Genomic DNA, 21,773 nt, shown 5'->3' on the forward strand with positions numbered 1-21,773 from the left:
TACACAAGGCATAGTGAGAACACAATCTAATCCTCATAATAATTTGTGCACGAAAAGACACCAAACAGACAAGATGTGAACATTACAGTGAAATGACATCACAGGTCCAGTGAAAACTCAGAATACAAACATACTCATCGACTGCAAATGACATCGTCCTAAACAGCAGACATCACTCAGTAGTAGTTCACCCGGAGTCTGACGCAGAGATCTGTTGTGTGCTTATAAGTCTCTTAAACGAGGCAACCTCTGCAGATAAGTTTGCTATCCCCTGCTTCAGGTACAAATTCTCTGGGTCAGAAACTTTGTAGACACTGTCTTTAATGTCAACCACTCCAGATCTGAAGCCATTCTGGGTCTTGCCACTAAGTTCTTTTTGATGCCAGTGTTCTGATTTGAGGGACCAATCTTGGATGTTTGTCACCTGCACTGAGAAAGGAGTGAGAGCAGAATGTACCATGTTTGGGGCGTTATGCTTTTCAAGTTCAAAGTGTCTTTTTGATGTCATGTCAATGGGTGAGGACAGTTTTTGCGTGGCATCAAATTCACCATCTAGCGCTTCTACTTTTATCTGCATGGCTTTGGCTTTGATCCGAAGCTTGTGTGGCAATGCAGAGGAATTCACTTCTGGGACTTTAACCACTGTCACATGTCCACGTTTAAGTTCAACTGGAGAGTGGATTGGGCCCTTGGGAACCTGCTGTTCGTCTTCTCCATCGGATGCCTTTCCTACCACGCCATCATCGGTCTCCGATGTTCTTGGAGAGTTACTGGAGGAGCGATTGACTTGTAACAGAGGCGGAGAGTGTGAGTAGCCAGGGAAAGAATTTCCTATGTAGTTTTGATAGATGGATGTTGGATAGGAGCCTCTGTCATCTCTTGGCTCTCTCGTATAGTTCTCCAGCTCCACTGGCTCTTGTTTTATGATCTGGAATTTGTTTTCAGGACTTCTGCAGCTATTCTGAACAGGACTCTCCTGAGTGTGTTCTACTGAGGACACCTCTGAAACGTCGGACAGAGAGCTCTGTGGAGAGTGCTTAATGACAGAAATACAGCTGCTTGTCACCATTGAGCGTTCGTGCTCATCCACAAACGAGCTAACGTTAGATTTGGAAGGTGGGTAGTCTTGAAAGTACACAGCTGTAGAATTACTGAGTTTCTGAATCTCTTGAGCATATGCTGTGGAGCTAATTAAACCAAACTTTAATTTTAGTGAAAGCAGTTCAGCTTTTAAAGTGGCATTTTCCTCTCCCAGTGCAATTAGTTTGTTCTCTAAAACCAGGTCATTCAGTCGACGCTTCTCGCGAGATCTTTTGGCAGCTTCGTTGTTTTTCCGCCTTTTTTCCCAATACATGGCATCTTTCTTTTCGTCGGGAATGAACTCCCGCTTTCTCCGGCATGCTGAAGATTTGTTTTTCCCCACACTCCCTTCGTTCAGTAGGAGGTCTTCCCCTGTTGTCAAGTCTTCAGATACTTCAGTTAGAGCAGAATTAAGCACCATCATCTTGTCTACATTGCTACTAGTTTCAATCGATGCCTGCTCCTTTTTGACGCTCTGCATTTTTCTCAGCTGCATCAGAACCCACCTTTACCTATATGTATGGTATGGGAGAGCAAATTATTTCCCAGTATTCTCAAACTCTTTAAAAACTGTGGTTCAAAATCCATCCATATTCTTCCTTTCGGTTCTACAGTCCTGGATAAATCTCTCAGGCTCCTCTTGCTGAATGGAGTAGGTGTCTTCTGGGTTATCTGCAACACATTAAAAGAAACAGTTATCCACTTGATAAATATTGATAACCAATTACGTACAAGGGATGATGCTAAGCATTTAGGGTATACAGGTATCAAAAAGACACAGTTCTTGCCTTCAAGGAGGTTACAATCTTGAGGAGGAAATGAGTACCCAAATTTCTATACTATTAAAGTTGTAAAAGACAAATGCCAAGTGAGATATATCAGCCAGAGGGCTGTGTGGTTCAGGAGAGTGATAGAAAAGTACCTGCCATGGGAGAAGGACAGGAAGGCTGGATTTAAAAAGGAGAAATGGTTGGGCCTGGATGTATGGACGGGGCATTACAGGAAGGAAATGACAGATTGCCTATGGTTGGTAAATTTTTAAATAATTCTTGCATATTGTGATGCTTCTGAATAATTTTAGATAACATCTTATCACTGCAAACAAGCTCACCTCCTAAAAATAACTTTACCAAGTAAACTCCTTTAACACCAGTAAATGGATTTGTCAATCACTGTATATGAAATACAAACGAAGCTAAATTTTTATCTCCACAAAAACTAATAAAAGCCACATACACGACTGAGTAGTTGTTGTAGTATTTTTAATCTGACCCTTAATGCAGACATAAATATGTCTACCCCACCCCTGACTAAGTGACATGGGCTTATATCCCAGCTTATTCCACCATGGGACTTGCCACACCCAAATGAAAGGGATTCTTCTAAATAAAGCCATCTCTTCCGAAGCATCTGTGCTATCAGATTCTTTATTTTTTCCTGGTTCCTTCAAATTGGTTTAGCAAATGCTCATTTAAGATTGAAGCATCTAAAATGCTTTTTGTGGTCCTGAAAATTCTGTCATAATAGATTTCAGTTATCCAGTAACTTTGGAGTAAAATAAACAGCTACTAGTCGAAGGTTTTTTTTTTTTTTTAAGTACAGTGCATTCTTGAAAACTAAAATTCATTTTAAACTGAGAGAATATAATTATGGAAAGAATTTCTTTCATTTTTAGTGATGAGTTTCAAAGAAAATATGAGAACTCAAAAATAGAACCATCTACTAGCTTCCTCTTCTACTGATGAAATATTTATAATCTGAAATTTGGCTTCACATTTAGTTTGACGTTAGATAATAAATCCATTTCACGTTCCAATAACGATCTTCGCGGCGGATTTTGGATCTGCTTCATAAAAGTAGACGTGATGAGATAACTCTTCACTCAGGACTTTGTGTACAGTGACATTCTGTCCTGCCTTGTTTTAAGTTGATACTTCTTTCTTCTGCATAGTTTTATAATGACTAATGAAGTGAAGTTTAATCTTATCAGCTGGAAAAGCCTGCCAGATTCTCTTGTCTTTTCCAGAAGGAATAGAAGAAATGATTCAGTAATTTACAGGATCATAACGAATAAGGTTTCATGCCATGTTCTTCTCCATCAAACTAAGCCAAAACAGTTAAGGGAACAGCTGGTCACAACTTACCGAAATCTGTGATTATTAATACCAAGTTTCTGTTTGGTTTTTGATGACAAAACTTTAACGGGAAATGAATGGAAAAGAGCCTCTCACACAGTAGACAATGATATTTTAGAAAAGAAGTCTTTCTAGTTATCACTTAGCAAAGCAAATCTATTTCCTGTATTTCCATTTAGATTGTCTTCTAACATGAAAACTCATTTTTCTCTACATACTGAATGACTTCTTTCCCATTAAAGATTTCTATTCAGTAATTCTGATAGATCCCACACCTGAAGTAAATGAGTGTTGAAGCGCAGAGTCAGGACTCCCGCTGAATGAAAACAATTACACTGACCCTTGCAGTGTCTCCCCAGGTCTCCACTCGATCTCAGATTCTACCTTTTCTCTTATTATTTTTTTAATATCATATGGTCCCTTCTCCAGTACCAGTTGCCGTCGAGGTGACTCCGACTTATGGCAACCCCAGGTGTGCCAAGCCTTCTTCCGAAGTACCTCTGAGTGGACTTGAACCATCAACCTTTTATTTAGCAGCTGCATGTGTTAACTGTTTGCACCACCACCCAGGGACTCTTATGGTCCCTTACACACGATTATTCCAGGTGTTTTCTTTCTCTTCCATGAACTATTATTTGCCCCTTCCATGTTTTTGGCTCCCCTAGTTTTACACTCATGCCTTGGAAATGCCCTACCATTCTGTCTGTTCTAGTCGCTCTTCCTAAGTGTTTCGTTATTTCTACCCACATCAAGTGAACTTCCTGGTTTGAAGGTGTACACCACGTGCGTGTGTCTGTGGGGTATGGGGGTGCTGGATGAGGCAACCGTGGTCACGTAGCATAGGGAAAATAATTCTACTTCCACTTCCACTTCACTTAAATATTCCACTTGTCTTAAAGTTCCTGTAACCTATTTCTCCTAGGTGACTAAGCGCTATATATCCACTTTACCATCTCTGCAACTCTGTTGGTACATTCAAAACCTACAGAAAACCTTGTTTCTTTTTAATTAATCTTCTTTTAGGAAGAAGAATTTTGAATTTCACTCCCTGTACTGTAAATCTGAGATTCTTTCCTTATCTGCAAGCACAGAATGTATTGTCTCTAGAACTCCACTGGCAAATCACCACATAACTGGCCTATGATATTTTCTGTAATATTATTTATCAAATAATCTAGCAGTGTTGCAATGGAGTGTATCAGCATCGTGAAATAATGTAGAGCAAGATGCTGATTTTGTATGCTGTGTATCTTTCTACGTGTTTGTCTTATATGTCCCAACTAGACTGCAAATGTTTCAGGGCAGGAATTAATGGATATATATATCTTTCTGGCAACAAGCTAAAGAGATTAGGTGCTCAGCATCTGATTGGTAGTCAGTCGTTTATCTAAGAGTTTCGTGACCAAAAAACTTTTGATACTTTTTTTTTAAGTCAGTATTATTGTGTAAATTTTAAGGAAGATATTTCACTTATTAACAGGGAAAGTGTTTCTAATTCATCAATGGATTCAATACACATGGCACACCAACTGTGTATCGAGCACTGAGCTAGACTGGGTGCACATAAAGGAGCAGGGAAAACCAAATTCTGAAGGCTCTAAGAACTCCCCATCTAGGGTGGGAGACAAACATGGTGTGGTAAAGTCAACTGCTTTAATATGGTCCTTCTAGTCATGGTCTTGTAACTCCCACAAAAATGAATGGATGGACTATGCAAATAAGGCACTTAGGGCCCAGGAAGGGGATTGGACAGCCTGCTAATACTGCAAATAAGGTACATGGAACCCTTGTAGGGGATGAGACTATGCTAATAAGGTCACATGGAACCCTTGTAGGGGATTGGTCTGTTTTGCCATCCCGCTAGGTTTAAAAAGAACCAATCCCACAGCTGGGGGGAGGAGGGGCGACGGGAGGAGGAGACAGACCTCACTACCCATCAAGAAGAAGAGCCAGGAGTGGAGCTTATCTTTTGAACCCAGGGTTCCTGTGCTGAGAACCTCCTAGACCCAGCAGACCGAGAGAGCTGTAACAGGGGTGACCGTGTGAGACAGTGAGAAGCAGCAGCAAGCACAGCAGAGTTCAGTGGCAGAAAAATGATGGTAGCAGAACCAGGAGACCAGCGCGAGATGGCACAGCGGGCTTCCCGGGCCACAGGGCAAGACAGCTACAGGGGGGTATGACGACCTATGGAACAAGAGATCTCAGTGCCTTTGGGCAGGATGCTTTCTGGTGAGTGGAGTGCCTCTGGGCACTTGCTGGCAAAGCTAAATAGCTTTGTAACACTTGCCTGAACAGGGCAGGGGCCAGACTGAGGGCTGAGGGCAATGGGCCCAGAGAGAAGGTCTGTCCTGAGGGGGCTGTGAGGAGTCTGTCCTGAGGGGGTTGAGAGGAGCCTGTCCTGAGGGGACTGAGAGGAGGCCTGCCCCGAGAGGACTGAGAGGAGGCCTGTCCTGAGGGGACTGAGAAAAGGCCTGTCCTGAGGGGAATGACAGGAGGCCTATCCTCAGGGGCACAAGAGGTTCCAGTCCTGGGGGTGGGGGGGCGAGAGGTGCCTGTCCTCATGGTGCTGAGAGGGGGCCTGTTCTCAGATGGCCAAGGCGAGACTGTCCTCGAGAGGCTAAGAGGAGGCCTGTTCTGAGGGGGCTGAGGGGGGCCTGTGTTCAGGAGGCCGAGAGGAGGCCTACACAGCTAAGAGGAGCTGAGAGAGAGCTGTCCTGTGCCAAAGAAGGGAGACTTTGCCTACATGCTTCCTGATCCTGATCCCGAGTTATACCCTGTTACTTCCCTAATAAACCCCGTATCTGTGAGTGTGGTCCGTGAGTTCTGTGTGGCCATTGCCAAGAATTATTGAAGTCAAGAGAGAAGTAGAGAGTGCCGTGGGAAGGAGGGCTGGTGTCAGAACCGGTCGAAAGGTTGGAGAGAGGAGGTATGAGGTATGTCTGACCTCCACTCATAGGAATCAGCTTTGGGCTGATGTTGATGATGATTCTCCTCCCTCCTCCTGAAGCCAGACAGGGAGGTCTGACACCACATCATTTTTACACATGAGAATAGTGGTAAGTGAGGCACGTGCAAGGAGAGACACCAACACAGAGGTGTCATATAGATCAATGGTTTCCAGCAGCACTGCTTTTCTCTTGGTACAGTAATAATGACAAAAACAATAACAGCTGCCATTTTTTGAGTCCTCTGCCACTTGTTTGTCAGTCTGTCTTACTGTGGTGCCTTGGGTGTTGCTATGATGCTGGACACTAAGCCACTGATATTTCAAATACCAGCAGGGCCACCCATGGCAATAGGTTTCAGCAGAGCTCCCAAACTAAGACAGACTAGGAAAAAATGCCCGCTGATCTACTTCTGAAAACAAGTGAAAGTACACCTCATGGGTATGTCATGAAAAGAGATCAATTGCTGGAGAAGGATATCGTGTCTGGCAGAGGGCCAGTGAGGGTGAAGGAGACCCTCAGTGAGATGAATTGGCACAATAGCCACGAGGATGGACTCGACCGTGCGGGCAGTTGTGGGGATGATGCAGGACCAGGCAACGTTTTGTCCTTTTGTACATAAAGTCACCACGAGCAGGGGTCGAACTGATGGCAGCTGTCTGTGTCTATCATTGAGCCCTTATTATCTAACAGGCATTGTGCACCTGACCTGAGTTATTTTATTAATCTTCACAACAATCATTCTCCGATGAGAAAACTAAGGCTCAAAGAAGCTACTTGCTCAGTCACACAGTTAAGATTCCAGCCCAGCCCTGGCCCCAATCCGATTCCCCGGACAGTACCCTCACCTGGGTTTCACAGGATTGTTCTAGTGGGCACCAGGGCAGGGCATCTTCATTTACATACAGATTCTCTTCTGTGTTATTCCTCTTTCTGAGTAGCAGACACCCATTTAATATGTTACTTTGGGGTCAGTAAGCACTTTGAGATACAGTCATACTTCTTTACACCAACAAGGTACCACCTAGAATTTTTTTCAGCTTCCTAAGACTACTTAGTGAATTAAGAAATCATTCCACTAATTTTCATACATCTGCTAAAATTCTGGAATCCTGGTGGCGTAGTGGTTAGAAGCCATGGCTGCCAACCAAAAGGTTGGAAGTTTGAATCCACCAGCTGCTCCTCGGAAGCCCTATGGAGGCAGTTCTACTCGGCGTTATAGGGTCGCTGTGAGTCGGAAAAGAATCAATGGTAACAGGTTTGGTTTGGGCCAAAATTTGAATCCCCTGGAAATGCCATTTATGCTAAAATAAAAAAAGGAACAGAATTATAGCTATGAAGGTGTCATCTATACTACACACACATATATGTATGTACACATAAAGACGGAGTGATTGTCCCAAGCTCACACAGCAGGTAGTGGCGGATACGGGTCCTAGAATTTATTTATGTCCCTCAACAAGGAACTTTTAAATTAAAGCGGATGCAATGGTGGTTTACAATGCCTTCGGAAAACATCAGTACTTACGCTGAACTAATGACTTCATTTCAAACTCCAATATTTTCCCTTACGATTAATTTAGCAATGACTTCATCTATGTCTCATATTTCCAGATCAACATTTAATGCTGTGGTACATTCGTCACCAGTTTTTTTTTGGTGAATAATTGACACAAAATGCCAACTCTATGTTAGCATATTCAGCATGATTAACTTCATTATACTCATTAGATAATATTACTGCTTCTTAAAAACCCAAGTAAAAAACAGAAATTTAAAAGCAGGAGTCATCACGGGCCAATTGACATGTTTTCTCATCGCTAATACAGAGCGACCATCATTATACCGTGGGGCCTGTGAGAGCCGAACTCCACACAACTGCCTTGTTTTTCTGGGTCTCACAAGTTTTCCGCCTTGACGGGGTACAGTCTTACCACTTTTCTATCACTCGTCATTGTGGAAAATGTCTGAGTTATCCTTCTCTGGCAGGTTTCCACCTTGCACAGGTTCCAGCTTTTGCAGGTGTTACTGTATATCATTAAAATTTACTTTAGTGCTTTTTTACAGTACAGCATACTATTTTTACAAGCATGAGTTATATTTGTAAGCCTACTTTTTTAAAGTTTATTTAAGTCAAATGACCTAAATATTGCTTTTAACTAAGATTAAAATTTGATTAAGAAAATTCTTTAAAAAAATAAAACTTTATGACCTAAATCCTAAGCCAAAATTTATCTTTGGGGAGTTACCTCATTACTTATGTTTATAATGATAGACTGTCTCTTCCCTGGCCTGTTGTAAGTGATCTCTCAGAGAAATGATTTTTTTTTAATTCTACTGTGCTTTAGGTGAAAGTTTATAATTCAAGTTAGTTTCTCATTAAGAAATTTATACACGCATTGTCTGGGAAATAATGTTTTTACAATTTAAACTCTTTACAAAAAAAACTAAAAGAAGAAAAATTTTGTTTCAAGTGTCTACAATCTTACTAATAGTTTAGACATCAACATCTATTATGAGAAAATTTTGTTATTCAGTATCTCTTTAAAAGTTTTATTGCAAATTGCTTTTATTCCATATTTTGATTTTAAAATGTTGCCACTACAGGATGAAATATACTATTTGATCTGCCCAGTGATTGGGGAACATTTAATAGAAACGTGTAACTTTCCCTCTACTTTCTCAATGTTTTGTTTACTTTCCTAGAGGTATAGTGCAGATAACATTACAGAAAAAACAGCCTTTTCAAGGTAAACCTAAGTTATGTTAAACTGTAACCCATCTGCACTAAGTGCTGCTTTAGTCACTCAATCCATAGCTCTTTATACATGTAAACAATTAATACTAGCAAAATGTTTAATCTACATTTTCTTCCTATGGGCAAAATCCATAATATGATTGCTTCAATGTTTTAATTCTTTTTTACAGATTAAAAAAAAATCTATGAGCAGTGTTAGAGTAAGAAGAGAATGCTCATGTACAATGAAGGGGAGATGAAAAAACTCAGTAAAAACTCTGAATTTCCACAAGGGTTTTCTAATTATGCTGAAAAGTAAAAGGCTTTTTAAATTAAGGAAATGGCTCACACCATTGTGGAAGCTGGCAAGGCCCAAATCCATGGGTCAGGTGTCAGGCTGGAGGCTTCTCCAGACTCAGGTGGTTGCAGTGGCTGACAAACCCAAATTGGCAGGTCAGACAACAGGCTGCTGGCCCATGGGGCTGCAGAAGCTGGTAAACAAGGTCAAATGGGAGGCTGCTGGCTCACAGAACAGCGGAAGCTGGCGAATCCCAGAATTAATAGGTCAGATGGCAGGCTGCTGGCTCAAGTCCCAGGAACTGGAGGTCAGATGATGAGAAGCCGGATGTGGGACTCAGAGCAGTGAGCTTTGTCAGAACACCTATACATACTGGGTGCAGATCACACCCCCAAGGAAACTCCTTTTTCAACTGATTGGCTGCTCACATCAGATCACAAGATGGAGGATGATTACATCAGATCACCAAAATGGAAGATGACTACATCATTACACAACTGCCAAATTATATCATTACTTAACTGTCAAACTACATCATTACATAACCGGCAAACCACTGAGAATCACAGCCCAGCCAAGCTGACACATAACATTAACCATCACAAGTAGTGCACCACAGAGTTAGAGAGAAATGTATACTTGATATAAACACACAAACAGACTCTCACACTTTGCCAAAATGTATCTTGTAATAGCAACAAATCGACCAGTTTTTCTATTTGGGTTATCTGTAAATAAATGTATCAAAACCTGATCAACTTTATGATAAATGAAAATATTTTGAGTTTCTTGCTCTGTCAGCCTGAGCAAAGGACTATTTGAAGATTAGATTCAAACTTAAATACTTGGTGACAATGCTGTATTACAGCATTGATGTAATTTAAGAAATTGAAGTATGAAGTGGTATAACACAACATTCTGTTAGAAAAGAGGCCAGTGTTTACAATGCAGGATGAAAGTGTCTGAAGGCCGCACGGAGGAAACGTACAGACACTAACACGTCCAAACTCTTACCGACACAGCTTGGGAAATCAAGAAAAAACTGTCCTTGATGAATAACGAGAGTAGTTTGGGGGTCAGGGGGAATGGAATAGCAATGCATTTATTTTTATTTTTATTGTGGTGAAATACATGTAACAAAACACTTGCCATTTCAACCTTTTTAAGCGTAGCAGTACATTTTTAAAAATCTACAGTCACTTCCAAATGGAGACCATTGATTCTCAAACTTTCAGAAGATAACCTGTCAATCTAGCAACTAATGTGAGATGTGAAGGGAGCCCAACAGTCACAGGAAATCTTGCAGTGGGTAAGCAACACCGGGATAGATGCAATCTGGAGGAATGATGGCACCAAATGGCCTGGGTTCAGGGGTGGCTGTGGGGGAGGGTAAGGTGCAGCAAGTTCTTGAATGCTCCTGATGATACTGAAGAATTATGCCAATTCTCCTCCGCTCTACTTTTTAATTTCACATAAACTTCTTTCCCAGCAGGTGATTACAGATGTTACTTACTTTACTATGTGCCTCATGAATAGAGTGGATTTAAAAAAAAAAGATGAAATGGGTTACTTTTAGTGTTTATTTCAAGGCTACTTAATTGTAGTTTAAGATCCCCAGAAAGTTAATTAATTAAAGACGCCCTGTTCTGATAAATGAAAGACTTATAAAGCCCCTTCCGAGCCCACTGATTATTAATGAACGGCAGGTAGTAAATCCTGACTTAAGTCTTCTCATCATAAAAACAACCTTATGCTCTCTAGTTAAAACCATATGAGAAACAGCATTTTTTTTTTTTTAACTACAGGAAAGTTATTTGTGAAGAAATCTGAGAAATAATTGCAGGGGGGTAGTAATAAAAACTCATTTTGAAACTGAAAAACTCTTATGTAATGTCTGTGTTCAAAGGTCAGTGTCTTTCAACACTCTCATATAACTAGTCCAATCTGGATAAAAATCAACTCAAATATAATTTAGAAAAATAACAGGATATCAAACAATGTGTTAACCCTGTTAAGTAACGACATACCTTACGAAAACAGAAGCGAATATTAAAGGAAATTTCAATTATATTGTTTCTGCCATATTTTGAAGCGAATCCCAAGTGTGCCCTCATTCCTCAATACAAACGAAAAATAAACTTTTAACAGGAGCAGTGCCATCTGGATTACAATCGAAATAATGAAGTACGTGTGATCTTAACTCGGTAAAAATAAAACCGAGGCAACATGACGGCACCTTTTCCATTCCACAGCTGTAATCACATTTCCATCTAATAACTGACTGCCACGGCCACGGCAAGGTCAACTAGAAAAATCCACTCAGGTGGTGAGTCAGGCGCATTGCTCAACATCTGACAGGGCTCTAACAAAGGGCTTTAATTTTCAGGCTCTTGCATCACAGTGATGTTATAATTGCACTTCAGGAAGATAAGCCTTTAGCACAGAAGCGGAAACTGTTTCAAAACCTGCAGTGAGCTAGCACTGACGCCCAGGGAAAGGACGGAGATAGAAGGGGGGGGTCACCAGCACAGCTCCCTCAGCCCACCCCCTTTGCAGTCTCCGTGACCCTGGGCTGCTCATCGAGTTCTCTAGGTTTCCACGTCCTCATCTGTAAAATGGGGATGAGAGTAAAGGACTCAGCACAGTGCCTGGCACAGGATGGTAACAGTGAGTAAATATTAGTCCCAAACTCATTTCTAAAGGATCGTCAGTATTGAGGCAACAGCAATGATTAGTTCTGGGCCATTTTAGCTTTTCAGGGTTCTTAGCAAAGTGCTAGGTTAAACGAAATGACGTTTTCTCCTGTATTATTCAAAATGGTCCAAAATTGGCAATTTCACAGGACTCAACCTGTTTTTGAGTAGATAGGCTACAAACATCCTCTGTGAGATAGCTGAACTGTGGGTTCTAACCAGCTTCTGCTGATCTCGGGATCACAGAATTTAGATACAGAGATTACCCAGGCCAAAGAAAATGAGTCACAGAAAGGTTAAGTAAACTGGAAGAAGGCTGAACTGTTTGGAACCTTTTACATTATTCCGGCTATCATCAACACCACCTCTCTGCTCCTTAAAACGTTTCCCTCAAACATTAACTTGATAATTTGGGAAGCTGGAGGTTGTGCAATCCTGTTAAGAATTTCTTTCAAACTTAAATTAACATCGAAGGTGGTGGCAAACGGTTGTGAGAAAAAAAAGTTAGACATTAGCAGAACAAAAAAGCAGTTCAAAAATATCTTTAATTATAGGTTTAATTCAAACCTTGATCCTCACTGTTACTGCAGAGATATTTAGGTAGAGAAAAATGAAGGTTAATACCTATATTTAAAAATAAAAATGCTGGGTCCTGGTCAATGATACAGGAAGCACTTATTGAGCCCCTCACAGCTGCCCAGCTGAAAAGGTTTTATTGCCTCAGTTTACCTTGAGGACAATGGAAATTGGAACAGCAAGGATCACAAGGTAGCAGAGTGGGGCCTGGGACCTAGGGCTCTTCTGAGCTCAGAGCCTGCCCTCTCTGCTTCTTGCCAAAATGTGTTTCCTAACTACTAAAAGTGGCCTGTAACTCAAGAAAGTGATTAAGGACGGGGTGTCAATGTATGATTCCACGCAAGGCAAGTTTTCAGGCCGTTTTCAACAAAGAGCAGACCGCACAGAGGCTGCTGCTTCTGCGGATTCACGCCGAGTGACCCGCAGGAACCCAGTCCTGAACATCTGGGGCGGGGGGTTGGGCTGGGGGGAATAAAAGTACTATATATAGTTTCACACTGGGACATTGGTATCTATGTGGGCGTTTCGATTTTTGTTTCGTTTATTTTGAGCTCCAGGGGTCTTTGAGCACATAAACCAAAGGTTAAAAAAAAAAATCAATTTAACTGATCCCAGTAAAGTTGAGGGCTCACTTTCTCATCACCATCTATATTTCAGCACCCTCACCCCCAATTTCTGTGGTCTTTTAAGATTCAGAGGTTTTCTTGTGGTTTTTTTTTTTTTTTTTTTAACTCAACAAATGGAGAACCGCTTGGCTCTGAAATGCACGGAAGACTTCCAGAACAAAGGTGTCTGCCAGTGTCCAGAGCCTCGCTGTGCGAAAAGAGTGGGCTCAGGCCCCGCGATGTGGCCGTCCGAGGACGGACCGCAGCACCTAAGCTGACGCCCGGAGAAGCCAACTCTGCTCCACGCTCGGGCTGCCCTTCTCCTCCCCTTCCCTCCTCTCTCCGTCCCTCCGGCTCCTCCTCTCCTCCGCTCCGCGCGGACGAACCCGGAGCGCACACCCCACAGGAGGTGCCCAGGGCTGCGCCCCCCAGGGAGCCCCCCAGCCGGACCTTGCGCGGCCCACACGAGGAGACGCCGCGAGACCCGCTTCCCGCCGGGTGGGCGGCGCAGCCAGGCCTCGGCGCCGCCAGGAGCCCCCGCGCCAGAACAAAGGAATGTGGGGAGGGGGACGGAGGAGGGGCGCAGGCCAAGGTCCAGCCCCCTGGCCGACCGACGCCCAGAGGCGCTCCCCGGCTCCCAAGCGAGGCCCCCTTGCCCACCGCCACCAGACCGCTTCCCTAGCCCGCCAGTCCCAGCCGCGGCTTCCCACGGACCCCACAGGCCCGCCGGGCGGGAGGGGCGCGCCGGGGACAGCACCGACTCGAAGATGGAGGTGGCGATCGGAAGGTGGCGCTACGCGGACCCTTACAGGCCCGGGGCTCGCAGCCCCAAGCTCGCAAAGTAGGTCGGGGTCTGACGAGGAGGAGGGCGGGGGTCACACCACAGCATTATTGAGTTTCTTGGAAAACAACTCTATAGGAGTAATTTGTTTTAAAAGTGAATCTCTGAAATACCCTCCCAAAAAAACCCGCACTTTATTTGTTCTATTAGAAAAAATTCTGTCATTTACACATCATCATATTTCTATATTCACGCGTAGTTAGTCCAGAAAGATATTTAACATCTGGGATACATATATAGATTCATATTCATATATCCTGACATGATTTAATAAAAACCAGGCTACCCAGACAAAAATACAGTCTACTGAGCTGTATCTGTTTCCCATAAATCATACCTGGTCTGGGAAAAAAATTACGAGGTGAAATAAATACTTTTGACCTCATTCACTGTTGTTATTTACAAAAGCCAAGAGCAGAAAACGACACTTGGCCATGCCCTGGTGTTCTCAGAGAAGAGCAGTTTCCGCAAGCGTCCTTTAAAACGATAAATGGGAGTCAGCACACAGCAAATCACCGGGCTCGGTGAAATGCCTTCCTAAAAATACAATCTTATCAAAAGGTCTCCGAAGGCGTGGAGTTAAAAACTACAGCAAATGGCCTTGAACTTGAATTTGCGCACAGCCTGGGAGAAAAACACCAGAAATAGAACTGCGAGGCCCCAATTGTTAAAATGTGTTAGTGGGGGCTAAATTTAGAAGCACGCACGTTTCATTTAGGATAAAAGACACACTCCGCAGCAAGAGCAAACTCAGTGCTTACCCGGCTGTCTACTTTCCGGTTTAAACATCTTCGGGGGTGGAGGGGGGTGAGGGGTAGAACGGTTACAGTGACATTTTTAAAGGCTGAGATTGTCCTACTTTCTTTGTAGCAAGATTATAAAATCACGTAATTAGCTCCCTCTTCCTATGCTCATTGCCAGCAAATTCGGCAGTTACATAATGCAACATTTCCAGGAACTATTATGTGATCTGTCTTGTGTCTGAAAAAAGCAATGACATTAAGGTGAGAAAAAGGGCTGATGGAACGGAATGCATTAAAATTAGGAAGGGGGGGAGGTAAACGTCACAATGGTTTGTCCCAGATTAAAAAATAATAGCTCAGAACATGTAAGGGACGGAACCTCTGTATTGCTCAATACCAGAATTCAACCCAAGGGATCCTTTCTTTTATGTTGTGTAGGACTGTTTAAAAACCCATCTTATTTAATTAGGACATTGGTGTAAATAATGATCTAATGCCTAACGCTGCGCTAAAATTACCAAATCATTACACACGTACACGCACACTCACACATCAGCCTCAAATCCTTGCCAGCATTTCACCATGGGCTGATTATGCAATGTATGAAAGAACAAATCCCACAAACCTTCCCCAGGGCTTGTAAAACACGCTGACGACAAACAGGGTGGAAAACGTTTGTGAAGACAGAACCCCTGACACAAACAAACGCCGCGCAGGCATTCTCCGAATGCCGTCACCATTCACACTACAAACCGTCTCTCTCAACAAGCAAATCAAGTCTATTCCCCATTACTCAACCCCTCTGAGCTCTCCCCACCCCGCTCCGCCAGCACTACTGAAGGGGAAAGAAAGGAGAGCCAGAAAGCATTTCCCTTCCCGTTTGGAGATGGCTCAGCCTCAGAGCCGCCTCCCCGGCGCTTTTCTCTATCAAAACATCAATTTTCCTTAAATAAGGAGACATTATGCAACAGCAACGGAGGGAAAAAGCAAACAAGCAGAGCCGACGTGCCGGCGCGAGTGCGCTGCAATCAAAGCAGCCACCTTAAGGTGGCGATTTCCATCCTGACAAGGCACCAAAAGTTTATATAATGAATAGTCCCGCACACACGCCGCCGCGGGGCCGCACACGGGCCCGCGCCCCGGGCCGCGCCCCCCGCGTCCCTTCCAGCCGCGCGCGCCCGAAGCAGCGGGAAGGGCGCCCGGGCCCCGTCGGCCCAGCTGGTGGGCGGAGCGGTTACCTTGTTCCTTCTCGCGGGCCGGCAGAACTGGGACGGCGAGGAGAAAGAAAGGGGCCGCCTGCAGCGGAGCGGGCGGGCCGGGACGGCGCGGAGCCGGCGGCGCTCGGGCGCACCCTCGAGGCCAGCGGGCCGGGCCGCCGAGGCCTCGGGCCACGGGGTGGGCAGCGGCAAGGGCGCGGCGCGGGAGGCTGGCGGGCGGGCGCGCCGGGTCCCCGGCGCCGCGGCCGCGCCGAGAGATGTGTGTTAGTAGGTCAGTTCCGAGCGCCTCACTACGTCGCCGCCCGCCAGCCCCACCGTGACGGGCGGCTGCGGCCCCAATCGCCGCGCCCGCGCCCGCCCCCGACTCGCTGCCAATGGCCGCGGCCGGCAGGGGCGGGGCGGGGCGGGGCGGGGCGGGCGCCGTTCGAGCTCCGCCCCGCGCCCGGCTCCCCTCCCCCTCCACGGCGGCGCCACTACCAGCCCGCGTTCCTCTGCGTCCTCGCTGCCGCCGCCGCCCGTTCGCCGGGAGGGACCAGCGACCGTTCGAGGGTTGCGCAACGAGCGGCGGTGCTGACAGGACCCGAGCGAGTCTGGGGGAGGGGCCGCCTGCGACCGGACCCCCCCACCTCGCCGCCTCGCTCCTGCCTCCCTTTCTCTCTCCCGGTCGCCGGGGGGTCTCTGCGCCCGGCCACCCTCACTCGTTCGTTTGCAAAGGCGCGCGGGCCCCTCGGCGGCATTTGGCTCCCGAGAGCGCAGCCGGCCGGGCTACCTGTTGCCGACCGAGCACGAGACGGAGGGTCGGGGGCTGCGGCTACCCAGGCGTGACCAGGACCTGCGGGGCGCGGGCCCAGCCTGATCTGCCCCTCGCCCTGGCCGCACCCCCGCGGTAGGACCCCTCCACTTTGGGGTGGTCGCACGGGAGGGACGTGGCGGGGGTGGCGAGTCGCCAGCACTGCGGGCGTGCAGCGTGGGTGGCGGGCGTGTCCGAGCCTCGCAGAGCTGCGTAGGCAGCAATTAAAGTACCCCGCGCCTCTCCCCGGAGAGCGGCGGCCGACAGCAGCAGCGGCGAGAAAGCGCAGCGCCCAAACGCCGTCCCCTGCACAATTAGGGCGAAGATTACGGCTGCAAAGTTGTTGCGTAACACGACTGGGGAAAGAGGTATGCAGAGGTCCATCTGCCACCTGGCCACGCGGAGAGGTGTCCGCCGCGGGCCCTGCCTTTCCTCGGAGGGGGTATGGGTTCATGGCTCGCGCGGCTCCCGGCTGTTATGCCCGCTGGCGTCTGGCTCGGGGTTCACCGAGCGCGGCGTCTACTGTGCGCCCGAGACGACTGATGGTTCTTTCTCTTCCGGTGATTTTGTAAGCGAGTAGCTCGTTAGCGTCATTTTTGCCCCTAGTTGGATGCGGTTATCGTCTCCCCCCACATTGCCGTGTCTACAAAAGATGTAAAGAAATGAAAGAGGACCGAGCCATGAGCGCTTAAGTCGTTGCGCTGAATACTGTAAAGCAACGTGGCATGCATACACCGTGTTTAAAGATAAATAGCCGGAGGAAGCAGTGCCTCCTTTGCGATGGAAGCCATATTCACAACCAGTATGGCAAAGACCCCCGAATAGGGAATATGGCAGGTGGGGAAGGACCTTTGCTCAGTGTGGTCCCCTTCTTGTTCTGTTTGGACTATGCAGGACCTGGGTTACGTGCCTTTCATCGCTTTCCACTTTTTTTTCCTATGACGAGCAAATGTATAATTTTTCTTTTTAAAAAGAAATTTTGAAGCAGACTCCAAAATAAAAAGAGTGACTTAAATCTCCAGGTAAGATCACCATCCCCCGCAGTTATCAGCAGAATATCTATCTCCTAACTCACCCTTTCCACCTTCTCTGCTCTCACAGTTAATGTCATAAGCACCCAAAAGAGTGATATTTTAAAAATAGTGTATCAATTACCGTGTTTTCTTTCAAAAGCTTCTCGGTTCATACTATTCTCCAAGGACACTGTCACGGTTCAGACCACGGTCTGGTTGTTTGTAGTTGCTCTGTCCAAGTGTAGGTTTGCCGACAAGGCCCTGACCGTGTAGCCATATGGGCTCTGAGGCCTTCCCAGCCCCACCTTCCCAGCCACTCACCAATTCAAGAAGCACATCTGTGCATGGCTTTTGAGGGAGTCCCCTCCAGGAGACAAAGTTTATTCCAAGTAGGTGATTACCTTAATAAAAATCAATCTAGATTTTAATTTCTATCTTCCATTTTTCTAATTTTCATTATGCCAACTCATTTTAGCTTTGGAAACTTCTATTAGATAAAATCAAAATGCTATCCGTAAGTCAGTCACCTTCGTTTTCAGGTCACAAATGCAGCTAGTTCCCAGACATCCAGAGCTGACCTGCACAGGCCCCCCCCTCCCCCACCAGGTTCTCCAAGATTTAATGCCACATTCTTCTGCATTTTGCATAATGTCATTGAATTCCAAAGCTGTGGTAGGATGGGTAGTGGATGTGTCTTAGAGAAGGGCGACATGAAATTCATGACAGGCAATGATAATGGAGGAAGTCTCTGAACCTGGAAACTTGTTCTTTATTCTGAAATTTGAAACCTAGTGATCCTCTGAGTCCTTGGAATATTGCAGATTGTGTCTGTATCGTATCGTATTTGTCCATCATTTTTTATTACCGTGTAACTTGGAAATCAGAAGTGTAAAATATATCTGTGATACCAGCTTAGAAAATAACTCTTTAGCTCCTCCTGGTGATTAGGAAGCCACTCAACAGTAGGGTGAAGGATCTGTCCCGATTACCCAAGTGGTGCTGTATCCAGTATTACATCCTAGAACATTACGGAAGAGGCAAGCAGTTGTAGACTAGCATGAGTAGATGGAGCATAAAAACCGGAGACATTTGGAGCAAATTAATCAGACTGTGGATACTTAGCGAGGCTTCTAGGAAGATGTCAGCGTGGGCCTGATGGTGGAGTGGAGCTGTGACAGGTTCCAGGCAGGTGGAGAAAGGGCTTGAAGAGTGAAGTCAAAGCTTCCTGATTTTCAGCAACCAGAAGGTCAGCAGTTCAAATTCATCAGCCGCTCCTTGGAAACCCTATGGGACAGTTCTACTCGGTCCTATAGGGTATCTATGAGTCGGAATCAACTCACCAGCTCTGAGTTTTTTTTTGTTTTTTTTTTTTTTGTTTTATTCCTCTGGGTGTTTGGGGTGGGGGGTCAGTGATGAGAACTACCAACAGAAGTAAGACAAGCAACCACATTCGACCTCATTGTATTACTCTACGGGTAGTCACCACCTTACGATGTATTCAAGTTACTATGACTCGAGCTTATGACCATTCTTTTTTTGTTGTTGCTGTACATTTTATCATTAACAGTACGTACTACATACAACCTTGCAGTGCGTAATATGCTGATGTTATCGTTCTCAAATGTTCACACACAGATGTTCAATTTTATGATTTACTGTTCATATAGATTTAGTTTTCTAAACTAAATCAGTGGTTTCAGTTGCTTGAACACATGAACCCAAATGCTGATGTCTTTGCGAAAGTCAATAGGCAGATTCGGGAGCAGTGGGATGTTACCACAAAATATATGAAGAAAAAAAGAAAAGGACCATACAGACAGCTCTCACTAATTTTCTGACTAGAAACACTGTCACCATCCCCAGGGATAATCCAAATGACCCAGCACCTTCCACAAGTGTAGTTATTACCACAACTGACAAAAACGCTGTCGTCAACTCTTCTTCACGGTCAGAGTAAATTTTTATGATGTTTTTATTTTTTTATCTGTGTATGTTATGTACTGTAAGCTTGTATGTAATGGTTCCAATCCCCAAAGACAAATAAAGATTGGATCTGTAAAGATACTAATAATAAAAGGCAACAATAATGGGAAAAAAAAAGGTATTCGACTTAGGTCAGGACCAACTTATGACCGAGTTGTTGAAACAAACCTCTTCGTAAACAGGGAACATCTGTACCAACATGCTTCCTGATTAAACCAACATAAGAGCTATAATGCTGTCTCTTAGGGGGCGTGGTGGCTCAGTGGTAGAACTCACCTTCTGTGCAGGAGACACAGGCTCAGTTCCCGGCCAGTGCACCTTATATGCAGCCACCACCCATTTACCAGCAGAAGCTTGCCCATTGCTATGATGTCAAAGAGGTTTGAGCAGAGCTTCCAGACTAAGAAGGACTAGGAAGAAAGGTCCAGTGATCTACTTCCAAAAGTCAGCCGATGAACACAAAATAATTTGTGTGTAAATTTTTGAATGAGACAGTAATTTGCTGTGTTAACTTTCACCTAAAGCACGCACACACACAAAAAGCCAATCAGAATCCTACAACCCGTCATGAGGATGCTACAAAACCAGGCAGTGGTTCACTGTGCATGGGGTCACCATGAGTCAGGGCTGACTCAGTGACAGTTAACAATAACAACTCTTGAGCACAGAATGACTAGCAGTGGGACCTCTCCTTACTAAGATGGTCAGAGCCCTACAACTACAGAATGCTTCATGCTGGAGGAGGCCTGAGAGGCCATGTGTATCCAGAGGTTTCCGCACTGGACCTCGCTAAACAGGGGGAGCTGCAAGCTCAGATACCTAATGGCAGTTCAGGAGGCCAGCTGCACGTGGATTGTGACGAAGTGGAGAGAAAGTGTCCCATTCAAAGAACACACTGCCCCAGCTCCAGTGGATTGCTGCAACACTGAAACACAGTTCCTGGGTGCCAAGGCTCCAGTTTTTCAGGAGAAAGGTAAAATTTTAATGTTTTGGTGAGCTGTTATGATTTTTTAGCATTGGCAAGCAAGTCATTAAAAAATAAGAGAATCCGGCTGGACAGTTTGTACCCTCTGACCAGAGTTCTGCAGCGATGTCCCAAGTGGGGGTGGGGGTTGCGGGGGAGGGTCAGTGGCTGAAAGATAGGCTTCCTATCTGGCAACCTAAGTTAGACAGCTCTGCGCCTCCACGTTATCTATTCTATACATTGTGCTTCTGAGTTTCTTTGCAGAAAAATTTCAATAGCTTTGGGTTACCTTTGGTGACCACTGGTCAGGCCCAGTGGCCTTCTACAGCAGCAGGTTTCCTACCTCCCGGAGCCGTTCTCTTTTCACACTCCTGTGTTTATTGAAGCAGATCCCAGCGGGCGCAAACCATTTGCACTCAGCTACTAACCAAAAGGTTGGCGGTTCAAACTCACCCAACAGCACCTTGGAAGAAAGGCCTGATGACCTGCTTCGGTAAAGGCCACAGCCAAGAAAACCCTCTGGAGCAGTTCTACTCTGTAACAGATGGGATCACCATGAGTCAAAATCAACTCGATGATGACCGGTTTGTTTGTGGCTTTTTGTGCTTAATGAGGATCTGTCCTTTTTCTAAATTTCCTGAATAGAAGACTAAAGCAGTTTTTAGAAATCTGTAGGTCAGAGGTTTTCTGTTTTCTTTTTTAAAATGAGGCTTTAAAATGTGGGCTTGTGTAGCAGCGATTGCCAGGGCTCTTGTTGATCATAGGAAGGTTACCCATGTCCATCATGAGGTGATTTGTACTAGTATTTTGGCTTTGACCTAATGAATCATTGAAGGTCTAGGCAGACCCTTTCTGGAATGGTATTTCTTTCTTTCATTCTGGTACCTGCTTTTGTTTCTACTCTTCATGTGCTTTCTGCTCACTGGTCACCTGGCTCCTCCCCGCACTTGCTGCCTCCTCTTTTCATTCATCTGCCCCGTTCACCTTTTCTTGTGTGTTTCTTCCTCTTGATTTACTGCATTTGTTTTTTTTTCTTTTCATAGCTGTCCCTTTTTTATCTTTTCTTTTTCACCTTTGGCCTTTCTTCAATCATTAAAATTTTCGTTACCCCTTTGGATTCCTTTATTCTACCAATTTCCACTGTTCTCTTTTA

General features: G+C 45.1%; 1 protein-coding gene across 1 annotated transcript; it reads right to left on the bottom strand.

The window, feature by feature from the left end:
- Nucleotides 1-134: 134 nt before the first annotated feature.
- NFIL3 (nuclear factor, interleukin 3 regulated) lies at nt 135-16,004 on the bottom strand. Its single transcript, XM_003420432.4, has 2 exons — nt 15,892-16,004; nt 135-1,752 (listed from the first exon to the last, which is right to left on the bottom strand). Exon 2 carries the CDS (start codon nt 1,574-1,576, stop codon nt 188-190), a length of 1,389 nt encoding a protein of 462 aa, XP_003420480.1. The 5' UTR covers nt 1,577-1,752; nt 15,892-16,004; the 3' UTR covers nt 135-187.
- Between the last annotated feature and the right edge of the window lie 5,769 nt (nt 16,005-21,773).

This window comes from Loxodonta africana, chromosome 9 (assembly GCF_030014295.1).
Source record: "Loxodonta africana isolate mLoxAfr1 chromosome 9, mLoxAfr1.hap2, whole genome shotgun sequence".
Lineage (NCBI taxonomy): Eukaryota > Metazoa > Chordata > Mammalia > Proboscidea > Elephantidae > Loxodonta > Loxodonta africana.